General features: G+C 44.6%; 1 protein-coding gene across 7 annotated transcripts in view; it reads left to right on the top strand.

The window, feature by feature from the left end:
* DERL1 (derlin 1) overlaps nt 1–13,716 on the top strand; it is a 45,218-nt gene that overhangs the window by 7,753 nt on the left and 23,749 nt on the right. For 4 of the 7 annotated variants that reach the window (XM_081498915.1, XM_081498913.1, XM_081498916.1 and 1 more), the window contains exon 1: nt 12,074–12,391. The exons of 2 other annotated variants lie outside the window; for them this stretch is intronic. In XM_081498915.1, the coding sequence (XP_081355041.1) occupies nt 12,239–12,391 (153 nt within the window). In that variant the 5' untranslated portion in view covers nt 12,074–12,238. Of the gene's footprint in view, nt 1–12,073; nt 12,392–12,520; nt 12,714–13,716 lie in introns of those variants that run through there. One more of the 7 variants, XM_081498919.1, reaches the window with a different exon arrangement.

Below are 13,716 nucleotides of genomic sequence, written 5' to 3'. Positions count from 1 at the left end.
CCTACTACATGTGTGTGTGTATGTATGTGTGTATGTGTGTGTGGAGCTGCAAATGAAGGAGGGAGAGTGGACCAGCACCACATGTAACTCAGTGGTTCTCAACTGGGGTGAGTTTGCTCCCAGAACCCCAGAGGATGTTTGGCCATGTCTACAGACGTTCTTGGTTAGCATAACTGGTGAGATTGTCATTTGCTGCCAGTCATCCTTTGCACAGGGAAGGCTCTCACCAACCAATCACTGTAAACAGCACCAAAGTGTCAACAGCACCAAGGCTGAGAATCCCTGTGTGTAATCTCACAGCACGAATGTGACTTGTTTAGTATGTGCTCTCTCTTCCCAACGTGTTTTCCCCTCCTGCTGCTGACAGCATGTACAACATATAACATTCTCTCAGAGCTCTCCAAATGCACATTAGCCTACTTGGATTGGCTTCAAACAAATGTAACAGATGTAGCCTTTCTGGCTCCAGCGCCTTGCCAGGCAAGCATATGCATGTTTTGTACATCACATCTGCAACTAAAATGCTAGCTGGGGAGACAGACAACACCTAAAGAAAGAAATGATATCATGTTAGGTAATGAAAAGTAAAGAAAATTTTAAGCAGGGTAAAGGGACGAGAGCAATGGGGTGGGGTGATACTTTGATTAAGGGGTTTAGGGAAGACACTGCCTGAGGGGTGATGTCTGAGCAGGGGCCTGGACACTAAGCAGGAGGGAGACACAAAGACAGGTTTCCTGTAATGTGTTCAGCACCCTGTGTGAGAGCTTTTACTTATTTATTTATGGCTGTGCTGGGCCTTCATTGTTGCTCGAGGACTTTCTCTAGTTGTGGTGCAAAGGCTTCTCATTGTGGTGGCTTCACTGTTGCAGAGCACAGGCTCCAGGTGCACAGGCTTTGGAGTTGTTGCTCCGCAGTTTGTGGAACCTTCCTGGACCAGGGATTGAACCTATGTCCCCTGCATTGGAAGGCAGATTCTTATCCACTGTGCCACCAGGGAAGTCCCACGTGGGAGCTTTGTATTTGGTTTCCAGGGCTGTCACCAACTATCACAAACTTGGTGACTTTGGGTGCTTGCGTGCTTAGTTGCTCAATCATGTCTGACTCTTTGTGACCCCGTGGACTGTAGCCCACTAGGCTTCTCTGTCCACGGAATTTTCCAGGCAAGAATACTGGAGTGGGTTGCCATTTCCTCCTCGAGGGGAATCTTCCTGACCCAGGGATTAAAACTGCGTCTCCTGTGTCTCCTGATTCTTTACCTGCTGAGCCATCTTAAGACAACCCAAATGTCTCTTCTCAAATCTCCAGGAGCCCGAGGTCTGAAATTGAGGTACTGGCAGGGTTGGTTCTTCTGGAGGCTCTAAGGAGAGTCTGTTCCCTGCCCCTCTTATAGCTCCAGGTGGTGGCCAGCAAGCCCTGATGTCCCTCGTCTTGCCGATGCATTACTCGAATCTCTGCTCTTGCCGTCCCTTGACCTTCTCCCGTGTGTGTCTGTGTCTGTTTCTCTTTTTATAAGGACACCAAGTCATTGCTAATCCAGTGGTTTAGCTCACCCTAATCCAGCCTAGTTTCATTTTAACTTGATTACATCTGCAAAGACTCTATTTTCAAATAAGGTCACATTCACAGGGTACTGGGGGTTAGGGTATTACTATATCTTTTGGGGGAGTATAATTCAACCCATATTGTGATTGTTTTGGGATTATCACAATGACTGGGGGCACCACTGGCATTTAGGTCAGGGACAAGGATGCTTGGCTGACATCCTGCTGTGTATAAATTGGTCCCACATCCTTTGGAACAAGCTATTCCTGTAAATGAAAACTGTATTTGGGATAGTTAAACTAGAACCAAATTCTGTTTTACATATAAACATAAAGGATATTCATAGCGATTTTACATACACTAAATTTTCCTAGAGTGCAACTACCATACTCATTGAGGCAAGATTGTACTTATTTTCTTTCTCCTTTTTTTAAATTTGAAATATATTTCACATATAAAATTGTATAAGTTTAAGGTGTACATACTTGTCCTTTCTAATGTATGTGTGGGTGTATTCTTATTTTCTCTCCTATATTACATGAAAAATCACATTTTATATATATATATGTATGTGTGTATGTGTGTGTATTAGTAGCTCAGTTGTGTCCGACTCTTTGCTACCCCATGGACTGTAGCCGGCGAGGTTCCTCTGTCCATGGAATTCTCTAGGCAAGAATACTGGAGTGGGTTGCCATTCCCTTCTCCAATATACATGTATACATACGTATACTATTCTGCACTTTCTCTTTTTCACTCATCAAAGTATCCTGGATATCACTCCTTGTGTATTTGTAGAGATCTTCCTCATTCTTTGTTTACAGCTGCATGTTATTCTAATGTGTGACTGTACTATAGTTTACTCAATCTATTTTCTATGTATAGAAATTTAAGTTCTTTCCAATATGTTGCAGTTACAAATAACACAATAAATAACCTTGCATGTAACTTTAAAAATATATATATATTTTTTGTACTGTAACAGGTTTATCTTCAGGTTGAATTACCAAAATTGGCATTGTTAAAGGGTAAATGTATATGTTATTTCTATTGTAATAAATTCCCACCCTAGGGGTACTAATTTTTGCCAATCTAATAGGTGAGAAATAGTATTTGAGTATGGTTTTAAGTTGCATTTCTCTTATTATGAGAAAAGTTGAATAACTTTCAACATGTTTTCAGTTCAGTTCAGTCGCTCAGTCGTGTCCGACTCTGCGACCCCATGGACTGCAACACGCCAGGCCTCCTTGTCCATCACCAACTCCTGGAGTCCACCCAAACTCATATCCCTTGAGTAGGTGATGCCATCCAACCATCTCATCCTCTGTCGTCCCCTTCTCCTCCTGCCTTCAATCTTTCCCAGCATCAGGGTCTTTTCCAATGAGTCAGTTCTTCACATGAGGTGGCCATAGTATTGGGGTTTCAGCTTCAACATCAGTCCTTCCAATGAACACTCAGGACTGACCTCCTTTAGGATGGACTGGTTGGATCTCCTTGCAGTCCAAGGGACTCTCCAGAGTCTTCTCCAACACCACAGTTCAAAAGCATCAATTCTTCGGCGCTCACCTTTCTTTATAGTCCAACTCTCCCATCCATACATGACTACTGGAAAAACCATAGCCTTGACTAGACGGACCTTTGTTGGCAATATGTTTTAGGGTAATATAATTCTTGGTGAAGTATCTGTGTATTTTGTCCACGTTTCTGTTGAGTTTTTGGTCTTTTTTTCCCTCAGTTTTTACAAGTTCTTTATTTCCTTGGGGATATTAGTCTTTTATCTGTGGTATACCTTGAAACTATTTTCTTTCAACTTTATTTTTATTTTTGGCTGCACTGGGTTTTGGTTTCACTGCTGTGCGTGGGCTTTCCCTAGCTGTGGCAAGGAGGGGCTACTCTTTAGTTGTGGAACATTGGCTCTAAGGCACCTGGGCTCAGCAGTTGTGGCGCATGGGCTTAGTTGCTCTGAAGTATGTGGAATCTTCCTGGACCAGGATCAAACCCACATGCTCTTCCTTGGCAGGTGGATTCTTAACTACTGTATCACCAGAGAAGTGCTATAGTATTTGGAGCCATATCTTTTGAGTTGTTTTGCAGACACTGAAACCCCTACCAGATGGAAGAAGTTAAGTGTATGATGCCCTCAAGCACATAGACCCCAGACCTGCTGGAACCAAAAGCTTGATGATGGTAACTCCTGATTAGCTCATCACCAACCAGTCAAAAAAATGTCCACGAGCTGACTATGCCCTGCTCCTTGAACACTATAAAACTCCTCACTACCCCCTCCAGGGTGGGACACATGGTTCTGAGGGCAATCGCCCACTGTGGCCCCCTTTGCCTGGCAAAGCAATAAAGCTATTCTTTTTCACTTCACCCAGAGCTCTGTCTCTGAGCTTCTACTCAGCACCAGAGAACAGAGCCTGAGTTTTGGCAACAACAGTGTGAACAGTGATAGAGCTGATGCCCAGAAAACGCAACCACAGAGCTTGGTAAACAGCAGGCTCTCAACAAACAAACCACAACCTTGACGTAGGTGGCAGGTGATACTGTTTCCCCATTTGAAAGAGTCAGCTAAGAGGTTAGTGACTTGCCTGTGGTCACACAACCAGCAGAAGACAGAGACAGGACTGGAATCCAGGTTGATTCTTCTACGCTGTGTAGAAGGCTGTTTATTTAGTATACACACACACACAAATCAGAATAACAAGTAGGAAATGCTTTATATGCTATTTAGTAATCCCCTTGTCTCCCAGCCTAGCGTGCCAAATTTTAAAAAATTTCCCAGGCGTATGACTACAAATACAGGACCGGTTCTGCCAGGTATGTCAGAGATGAATTATTATTCTTGCCATAGCTTCTTCATCTATGGGGGTGAAAACCCCCTTCCTACTAGTTAACATAAAGATTAATTACATCTTTGCAGTGTGCTTTGGATTTCTTGAATCTAGAAGGCACTTACATGGCAGTCATTCTACTGGGATGGTGTTCTTATATAACTGTGTGACAGAAAGGTATTTAAGTCCTCAGTTCCCTGTCTGTCAGCATCACTCAACAGCGCAGTGCTGAGTTTCAGCACTAGGCAGTGTTGTGTTCTCCATTGTTGGTCTCCCTCCTCCAATTAAAGAAAAGCATTTATTTATTTGGCTGTGACGGGTTGTAGTTGAGCCACACGAGACCTTTCAGCTGCGGCATGAGAACTCATAGTGGCACACTATGATGACATAGATCATGTGGGATCTAGTTTCCTGATCAGGGATTGAACCCAGGCCCCCTGCATTGCGAGTGAAGAGCCTTAGCCACTGGACCACTAGGGAAGTCTCTCCTTCCAATTTTTAAAGTTATTTTTTCTTTGTTTAAAGAGAAAAAGTAGGAAATATATTTTGGATATAGCAGGAGAGACATAGTTCAGGTTATTTTAACCACTAGGCCACCAGGGAACGTCATAAATTTGTTTCTAAAGTCTGAAGTTGAATTTCAGAGTGAACACTCTGAATTCTAGAACATGACGCAGAAATAAATCCTGATAAACACTGGGTGTATGTTGTTTTGTTCTTGTTTTTTTTTCCCCCTCATGCACCTTACTTACAATTTCATCAGAGAAACCTTATTTAGCCCTGCACTTAAGCTAGATAACCCTCTTTCTCTTGTTTTTTTTTCCCCCTCATGCACCTTACTTACAATTTCATCAGAGAAACCTTATTTAGCCCTGCACTTAAGCTAGATAACCCTCTTTCTCTCACTGTACCTTGGATATGATGCGTGCATGCATGCTAAGTTGCTCCAGCCATTTCCAACTCTTTTGAAACCCTATGGACTGTAGCCCACCAGGCTCCTTTGTCCATGGGATTCTCCAGGCAGGAATACTGGAGTAGATTGTCATGCCCTTCTCCAGGGATCCTGCAGACCCAGGGATCGAACTCTAGTCTCTTATGTCTCCTGCATTGGCAGGCAGATTCTTTACCACTAGTGCCACCTGGGTTATGATGGGTAGTGGCTAAAAGAAAACGGGGAGAGATTTGGGAAGGAACCACTGGCAAATTTTCCAAATGTTGTTATTTATACAGCTTTCTTACTTTTATTTCTTTGCACTGATCGCTGAGGAAGGCTTTCTTATCTCTCCTCGCTATTCTTTGGAACTCTGCATTCAGATGAGAATATCTTTCCTTTTCTCCTTTGCTTTTCACTTCTCTTCTCTTCCCAGCTATCTGTAAGGCCTCCTCAGACAGCCATTTTGCTTTTTTGCATTTCTTTTCCATGGGGATTTTCCTGATCCCTGTCTCCTGTACAATGTCACGAACCTCTGTCCATAGTTCATCAGGCACTCTGTCTATCAGGTCTAGTCCCTTAAATCTATTTGTCACTTCCACTGTATACTCATAAGGGATTTGATCTAGGTCATACCTGAATGGTCTAGTGGTTTTCCCTACTTTCTTCAATTTAAGTCTGAATTTGGCAATAAGCAGTTCATGATCTGAGCCACAGTCTGCTCCTGGTCTTGTTTTTGCTGACTGTATAGAGCTTCTCCATCTTTGGCTGCAAAGAATATAATCAATCTGATTTCGGTGTTGACCCTCTGGTGATGTCCACGTGTAGAGTCTTCTCTTGTGTTGTTGGAATAGGGTGTTTGCTATTACCAGTGCGTTCTCGTGGCAAAACTCTATTAGCCTTTGCCCTGCTTCATTCTGTACTCCAAGGCCAAACTTGCCTGTTACGCCAGGTGTTTCTTGACTTCCTACTTTTGCATTCCAGTCCCCTATAATGAAAAGGACATCTTTTTTGGGTGTTAGTTCTAGAAGGTCTTGTAGGTCTTCATAGAATCGTTCAGCTTCAGCTTCTTCGGCGTTACTGGTCGGGGCATAGACTTGGATTACCGTGATATTGAATGGTTTGCCTTGGAAACAAACAGAGATCATTCTGTCGTTTTTGAGATTGCATCCAAGTACTGCATTTTGGACTCTCTTGTTGACCATGATGGCTACTCCATTTCTTCTAAGGGATTCTTGCCCACAGTAGTAGATATAATGGTCATCTGAGTTAAATTCACCCATTCCAGTCCATCTTAGTTCGCTGATTCCTAGAATGTCAACGTTCACTCTTGCCATCTCCTGTTTGACCACTTCCAGTTTGCCTTGATTCATGGACCTAACATTCCAGGTTCCTATGCAATATTGCTCTTTACAGCATCGGACTTTGCATCTATCACCAGTCACATCCACAGTTGGGTATCGTTTTTGCTTTGGCTCCATCCCATCATTCTTTCTGGAGTTATTTCTCCACTGATCTCCATTAGCATATTGGGCACCTACTGACCTGGGGAGTTCATCTTTCAGGGTCCTATCCTTTTGCCTTTTCATACTGTTCATGGGGTTCTCAAGGCAAGAATACTGAAGTGGTTTGCCATGCCCTTCTCCAGTGGACCATAATCTGTCAGACCTCTCCACCATGACCCATCCGTCTTGGGTGGCCCCACACGGCATGGCTTAGTTTCATTGAGATAGACAAGGCTGTGGTCCGTGTGATCAGATTATCTAGTTTACTGTAGTTTTAGTTTTAGTGTGTCTGCCCTCTGATTCCCTCTCGCAACACTTACCGTCTTACTTGGGTTTCTCTTACCTTGGGTCTTGGGTAATTCCTCTTGCCGCCGCCACCGCCGCCGCCGGCCCCAGCCCCCGGCCTGGCCTAGCCCCTCTCGCCTGCGGCCCCCGGCCCCCCGCCCCCGGCCTAGGCCCTGTCAGCCGCTGCCCCCGGCCCCCAGCCCGGCCTAGCCCCTGTCGGCCGCCGCCCCCAGCTCCGCCAATATCCGCTGGATCATCGAAAAAGCAAGAGAGTTCCAGAAAAACATCTATTTCTGCTTTATTGACTATGCCAAAGCCTTTGACTGTGTGGATCACAATAAACTGTGGAAAATTCTGAAAGAGATGGGAATACCAGACCATCTGACCTGTCTCTTGAGAAACCTGTATGCAGGTCAGGAAGCAACAGTTAGAACTGGACATGGAACAACAGACTGGTTCCAAATAGGAAAAGGAGTACGTCAAGGCTGTATATTGTCACCCTGCTTAGTTAACTTATATGCAGAGTACATCATGAGAAACGCTGGGCTGGAAGAAACACAAGCTGGAATCAAGATTGCCGGGAGAAATATCAATAACCTCAGATATGCGGATGACACCACCCTTATGGCAGAAAGTGAAGAAGAACTAAAGAGCCTCTTGATGAAGGTGAAGGAGGAGAGTGAAAAAGTTGGCTTAAAGCTCAACATTCAGAAAACTAAGATCATGGCATCTGATCCCATCACTTCATGGGAAATAGATGGGGAAACAGTGGAAACAGTGTCAGACTTTACTTTTTTGGGCTCCAGAATCACTGCTGATGGTGACTGCAGCCATGAAATTAAAAGACGCTTACTCCTTGGAAGGAAGGTTATGGCCAACCTACATAGCATGTTTAAAAGCAGAGACATTACTTTGCCAACAAAAGTCCGTCTAGTCAAGGCTATGGTTTTTCCAGTGGTCATGTATGGATGTGAGAGTTGGACGGTGAAGAAAGCTGAGCGCTACAGAATTGATGCTTTTGAACTGTGGTGTTGGAGAAGACTCTTGAGAGTCCCTTGGACTGCAAGGAGATCCAATCAATCCATCCTAAAAGAGATCAATCCTGGGTGTTCATTGGAAGGTTTGATGTTGAAGCTGAAGCTCCAATACTTTGGCCACCTCATGCGAAGGGTTGACTCATTGGAAAAGACCCTAATGCTGGGTAGGATTGGAGGCGGGAGGAGAAGGGGACGACAGAGGATGAGATAGTTGGATGGCATCACCGACTGGATGGACATGGGTTTGGGTAGACTCCGGGAGTTGGTGATGGACAGAGAGGCCTGGCGTGCTGCAATTCATGGGGTCGCAGAGAGTCGGACACGACTGAGCGACTGAACTGAACTGAACTGAACTTACTTTTATTTTACATCAAAAGTATCTTCTTATAAAGTTTGTACCAATGTACATTCCCAACAGCTTTGTACACGTTAAGTGTTTCTTCACATATTGGGTTGGCCAAAAAGTTCATTCAAGTTTTTCTGTAAGATGTTCTAGAAAGACCCAAATGATTTTTTGGCCAACCCAATATTTACTGTGTTTGATATCCATTAGGCCCCCAAATATTGTATATGCTTCTTAGACTATGGAATATTTTGTGCCTTTTTGTTCTGTAAAAACTGCTTTTGTTAATTAACATTGATGTGGTGCTGAGGAATGTTCTCAAAAAATAATAGATTTATTGAAACTTTGCAGTCTGAAGTTATATCTTGGTGGATGGAACACCCCATTCTTGCTGAAGGACCTGAAGAATACGGGTCATTCTGACACAGGCTAAGTCCAAGTTCAAAGCTTCAGATAAGGAGTTTTCAGGCCCAACATCCTACGTTTATCTTAATTTTGAGATTTCCAAGGAAAGAGGACCCGGGATCAGCTTCTCAGCTTAGGCTTTACACCCAGCCCCTCTCTGTTCTGAGTCTGTCAAAACACTGGTTCATTAAAATTATACCAGAACTCTGCCCTTCCTTAGAATCCAATAATGACCTTAGTCTCTTGTTTGGCAAGATGCCCAGCTTCCTCTGGAGTGCATTTTCCCCCACCAGCAAATTAAGAAATCTAACCTCCTGGACTACAAGTGTGATCCTAGTGGTTTCTCTATTGGCTGGCTGCATCAGTCTTAAACTGCAGGTCCTGATATGATCAGGCCAACCAACATGGCTGTTCTCTCGCTCACTCTACATCCCCTGCTGGACAGTGCCTGCTTCACCAACACCTGACTCACATGTCTGGCCGTCCTACCCCCGACCCAGCTAGTGACTGTTCTAATCTTCAGATCCCAACATCTTCCCCAGGATAGCTTATCAAAGGGGCAGTGAGGGGCACACTCCTCTGCTAGTTTCCCTGGTAACCGATGACCCAACCTGATGCCAATTTGCCCATAACTGGTAACTTCCCCCTTTCCCAAGTAGCGAAAATTGCTACCATGTTTTGACCACCGTCTGCCACGTACAGTGAGGTGTTGCTCCAGGACCTTGCTTCAGATGTGTAAACTACCTCTATCCATTAAACAACTGATGTCTCCATGATTGAGTCTGGGCTCTTCCTTTGGTCTTTTTAAAAAAATTTATATATATATATATATATATATATATATATATATATATATATATATATAATTGAAGAATAGCTGACTTACAATGTTTCAGGTGCACAGCAAGGTGATTCAGTTATACACATAGACATATATTATTTTTCAGATTATTTTCCATTATAGGTGATTATAAGATATTGACTGTAGTTCCCTGTGCTATACAGTAAACCTTTGTTGCTTGTTGCATATCTTTTTTTTTTATTAGAAGCCTAGCATTCTATTCACACTAAGTTAAACAAGAGGAATCAAAACATACTTTTTTTTAGTTAGACAAAAATCCACAAGTTTTCTAAAAGATATATTATACATACTATTTATATAAATGTATACAAAAGCTTTTCTACTGTGCTTGATAAAGTCTTGAGAAGGATTAACAACAACAAAAAGAGATGGAAAATTGGAAAACATAAACTAAGTGAAATGGGAGCACTAAATGTGAAATAGAAAGAGTGAAATGAACTGATAAAAGTAAAAGATCATCATTTCTTTGATCTTGAAGCTGGGCATGTAAGGGACTTGTAGGGTCTGTAGGGTGCAGCCCAGCAATCCTACATCTGAAAACAACCAGAAAACATCTACCTTTAAAAGCATGATGGATTTTCATCTATTTGTAATTTAAGTCCTACCCAGCAAACTAGCCGAGAAGGCAATGGCAACCCACTCCAGTACTCTTGCCTGGAAAATCCCATGGACGGAGGAGCCTTGTAGGCTGCAGTCCATGGGGTCGCGAAGAGTCGGACACGACTGAAGTGACTTAGTAGCAGCAGCAGCAGCAAACTAGATTGAGTCTTGATCATTTCTGCTTTCAGTTCCTTCAACAATCCAAGCCAGTTGGAGCTGTTGACTGAAGAAAAACTGCATAACCTAAAAGTCACAAGTTAGGTTTTATTCGAGGAATTTACTTCCCAGGTGGTGTGAGTGGTAAAGAACCTGCTTACCATTGCAGAAGACACAAGAGACACAGGTTCAATCCCTGGGTCAGGAAGATCTCCTGGAGAAGGAAATGGCAACCCACTCCAGTGTTCTGGCCTGGGAAACCCCATGGACAGAGGAGCCTGGCAGGGCTACGACTGTAGGTAGCCATGGCGGGTTGCAAAAGAGTTGAACACAACTTAGTGACTAAACAACAACATAGCTCTGAAGAACTGCTCTGAAGAGATAAGGGAGAAGTCAGAATGTATAGGAGGTTTTGCTGAAACAAAGCACAGAGTCAAATATAAAATGATTACTACTAATCACAAAAACCAGATATCTCAAGTTAATGGTTTGGTGCTTTTCGATTTACGGGAAGATGCAAGAATCTAGCTCATTGAAATTATACCTTAGATATGCATCTTAACTATTTAAAGCCAGTATCCTGTTTTTCTCCTGGGCACCCACCATCTGGGTGCTGCAGTGGCTGATGGCTGGATGGTAGGCAATAGTCACTGTTTACTGGAATGGAAGTCAACAATCTTTGTTTACTGACATGGCAGGGAACATTTTTGTGTGTGTGCAAAGTGGCTATTTTCTCTGCCTGGAAAACTCCTCAGAGTTTTGCCTGAGGGGGCTCAGCTCAAGGGTCACCTCCTGCAAGTTCTCTTTGACCATTTTCATCTAGAGTGGCCACCTCTCAGGTACTTCTCCAGTTGTCCAGTGGTTGAAACTCAGTCTTTCATTGCAGGGGGTGCAGGTTCAGTCCTTGGTTGGGAAACTAAGATCTCATATGCTGCAGGGTGAGGCCAAAAATTAATAAAACCTGAAAAAAATATTTTAAAAGTGGCCATCTCTTCCCACACTTCTGCACTCCCACCCTGCCATCCTACCCCTACTATCCTAATTTATCTTCCTTATTTTTCTTATCACGCGCTTGTAATTATCTTATCTATTCAATTATTTGCTTATTACCTCCCTATCTTGGTTAGTAAGTAAGCTCCAGGGGAGAAGGTACAACAGCTCTGATGATTGCATCACCTCCAGGGTCTAGAACCCTATCTGGCACTTACCAAGCCCTCAACAAACTTTTGTCCGAAACAATGAACAAACGACGAGCTACGTGGTACTTTAATTTCCTCCTTCTCCTTTAAATAGCCTCCAAGTAGACCCACCTGGATTATAAATCCGCAGGAAGAGGTAGAGGGCGTTCAGCCTCGCCATTGGCTGGAATATTTGTCGTTGCTGCTGGCAACCACTATTCCCCACCAGTTGTGTTGTCGCCCCGGCCCGGCCCCGCCCCCCTCCGCCCCGCCTCCGAGACGCCAAGCTTCTACCCAGTGGTGAAAAACTACGCTTGCCCTTTAAGCGGCGGGGCTTCAGGTCAACTTCGTCGGCGGCCGCCGGAAGGGGAAGTTTCGCCGCTGAACTCTCGCTTGCTGGTCCGAATTCGGTGGCGCCACGTCCGCCGGTCCCCGCCTTCTGCACCGGGGGCTGAGGCGGTTTCCGCCTGGACATTTTCCACTCGCAGGGCAGGCCGCGTCGTGAGGGGGCCGGGACGGGGAGTCGGGCTGCTGTGCGCATCCCGGCCACCGAAGAGGCGAAGATGTCGGACATCGGGGACTGGTTTAGGAGCATCCCGACCATCACGCGCTATTGGTTCGCCGCCACCGTCGCGGTGCCTTTAGTCGGCAAACTCGGTCTGATCAGCCCGGCCTATTTCTTTCTCTGGCCTGAAGCCTTCCTCTATCGCTTCCAGGTACTGACTGACCACGGGGCAAGTGGCGCCTACAGACCCCAGGTGGCCCCGCCGCGGCGGAGCGTAGACTGGCCGGTTGCGGACGCGCGGTGCCTGGTGGGACTTGTAGTGCAGAGGTTCCCGCGGTTTAGGGCGGGGTCCTTTGGTCCGGGGGTCGGGTGGACGGACGGGTGGGCTGCTGGCCAAGGGGTCCGAGCGTGGGCCTGGATTGCTGGAGACGTGGAGGCTCCACGGTTTGGCCCGGTGGGAAGGGACTGATTTCGTCCTTCTGTTAAGATTGTGCTCCCCGCCCTCTGTGCTCCGAGAAGGCGGCATTGGGAAGGTAAGACTGATAAGTTGTCCATCTGTGGGACGCCGGTGAGTGGCAGGCTGGGGCCACCTGGAGCACCTGCCCTCCGACCTCCCTCTGCCACCCACGTGGGTGGCATGTGGACGTCGCCTTGCTCAACCACCAGCCGAGTTCTTTTTATGTTAGTGGAGTTTCTTCCCAGCAGGAGTGGTTTGAAAGTCCGAGGTGCAAAGAGTGAGTCTGTTTATTTGTGTGTCTCCCAGGTCCTTAGTATCTGGCAGGTCGTAGTTGAATTTATGAAGGACCGAGTAAAGAGTAAATTGCTCCAGAAATGGAATCCTTATTATTATTATTTTTTTTTAAGTATTAAGGAAACAGTCCAGGATAATATTCCTGGTAAGTGAATATTAGTTTTCTGGAGGTTTATCTTTATTCACCGGATTCTGTGATTTAAATCTTTAATCAGTGCAGGTCGGATACTAAGGTCTGACATTAATTTCAACACATTGTTTGGACTGTGGGTAACACTCTCGTCTTCTCTCTCTTCACTGGCTATTACTTAGTTTTCTTTGCTAGTTCCTCATCTTCCTGATCTTTAAATACTGTGGTGTACCCCAGGACCTCTTTTCCTGTATTCTCCCTAGCTGTAGGGAGATCTCATTTAGTTCATAGCTTTAAATCATTTCTACAAGCTGAAGCTTCTCAAACACAAATATACATACTTTAAGCCCAGATCTATCTCACTTCCAGACTTGTATACTTGTATACTTGAAATGACCACTTAGATGACTAACAGACATCACAGACTTAATGTGTCCAACACTATACCCTTTCCCCTAGAAGTAAATAGCAACTCCATTATTATAGGAGCTCAAGCTGATAGTCATGGAGTCATCTTTGACTTCTCTCACATCATCCCACAGTCTGTTAGGAAATTCTCTTTACTTTAGACAAATATCCAGAATGCAGTCCCTTTTTATTCTCAAGCCATTATCATACCAGCCTTGTTCCTTTCAGTCTTTACTGTAGACAGACT

The sequence above is a fragment of the Giraffa tippelskirchi genome, chromosome 6, assembly GCF_054371585.1.
Source record: "Giraffa tippelskirchi isolate mGirTip1 chromosome 6, T2T-mGirTip1v1.2.pri, whole genome shotgun sequence".
NCBI lineage: Eukaryota > Metazoa > Chordata > Mammalia > Artiodactyla > Giraffidae > Giraffa > Giraffa tippelskirchi.
The sequence above is the reverse complement of the archived record's forward strand: the minus strand, read 5'-3'. Positions and strand labels throughout refer to the sequence as shown.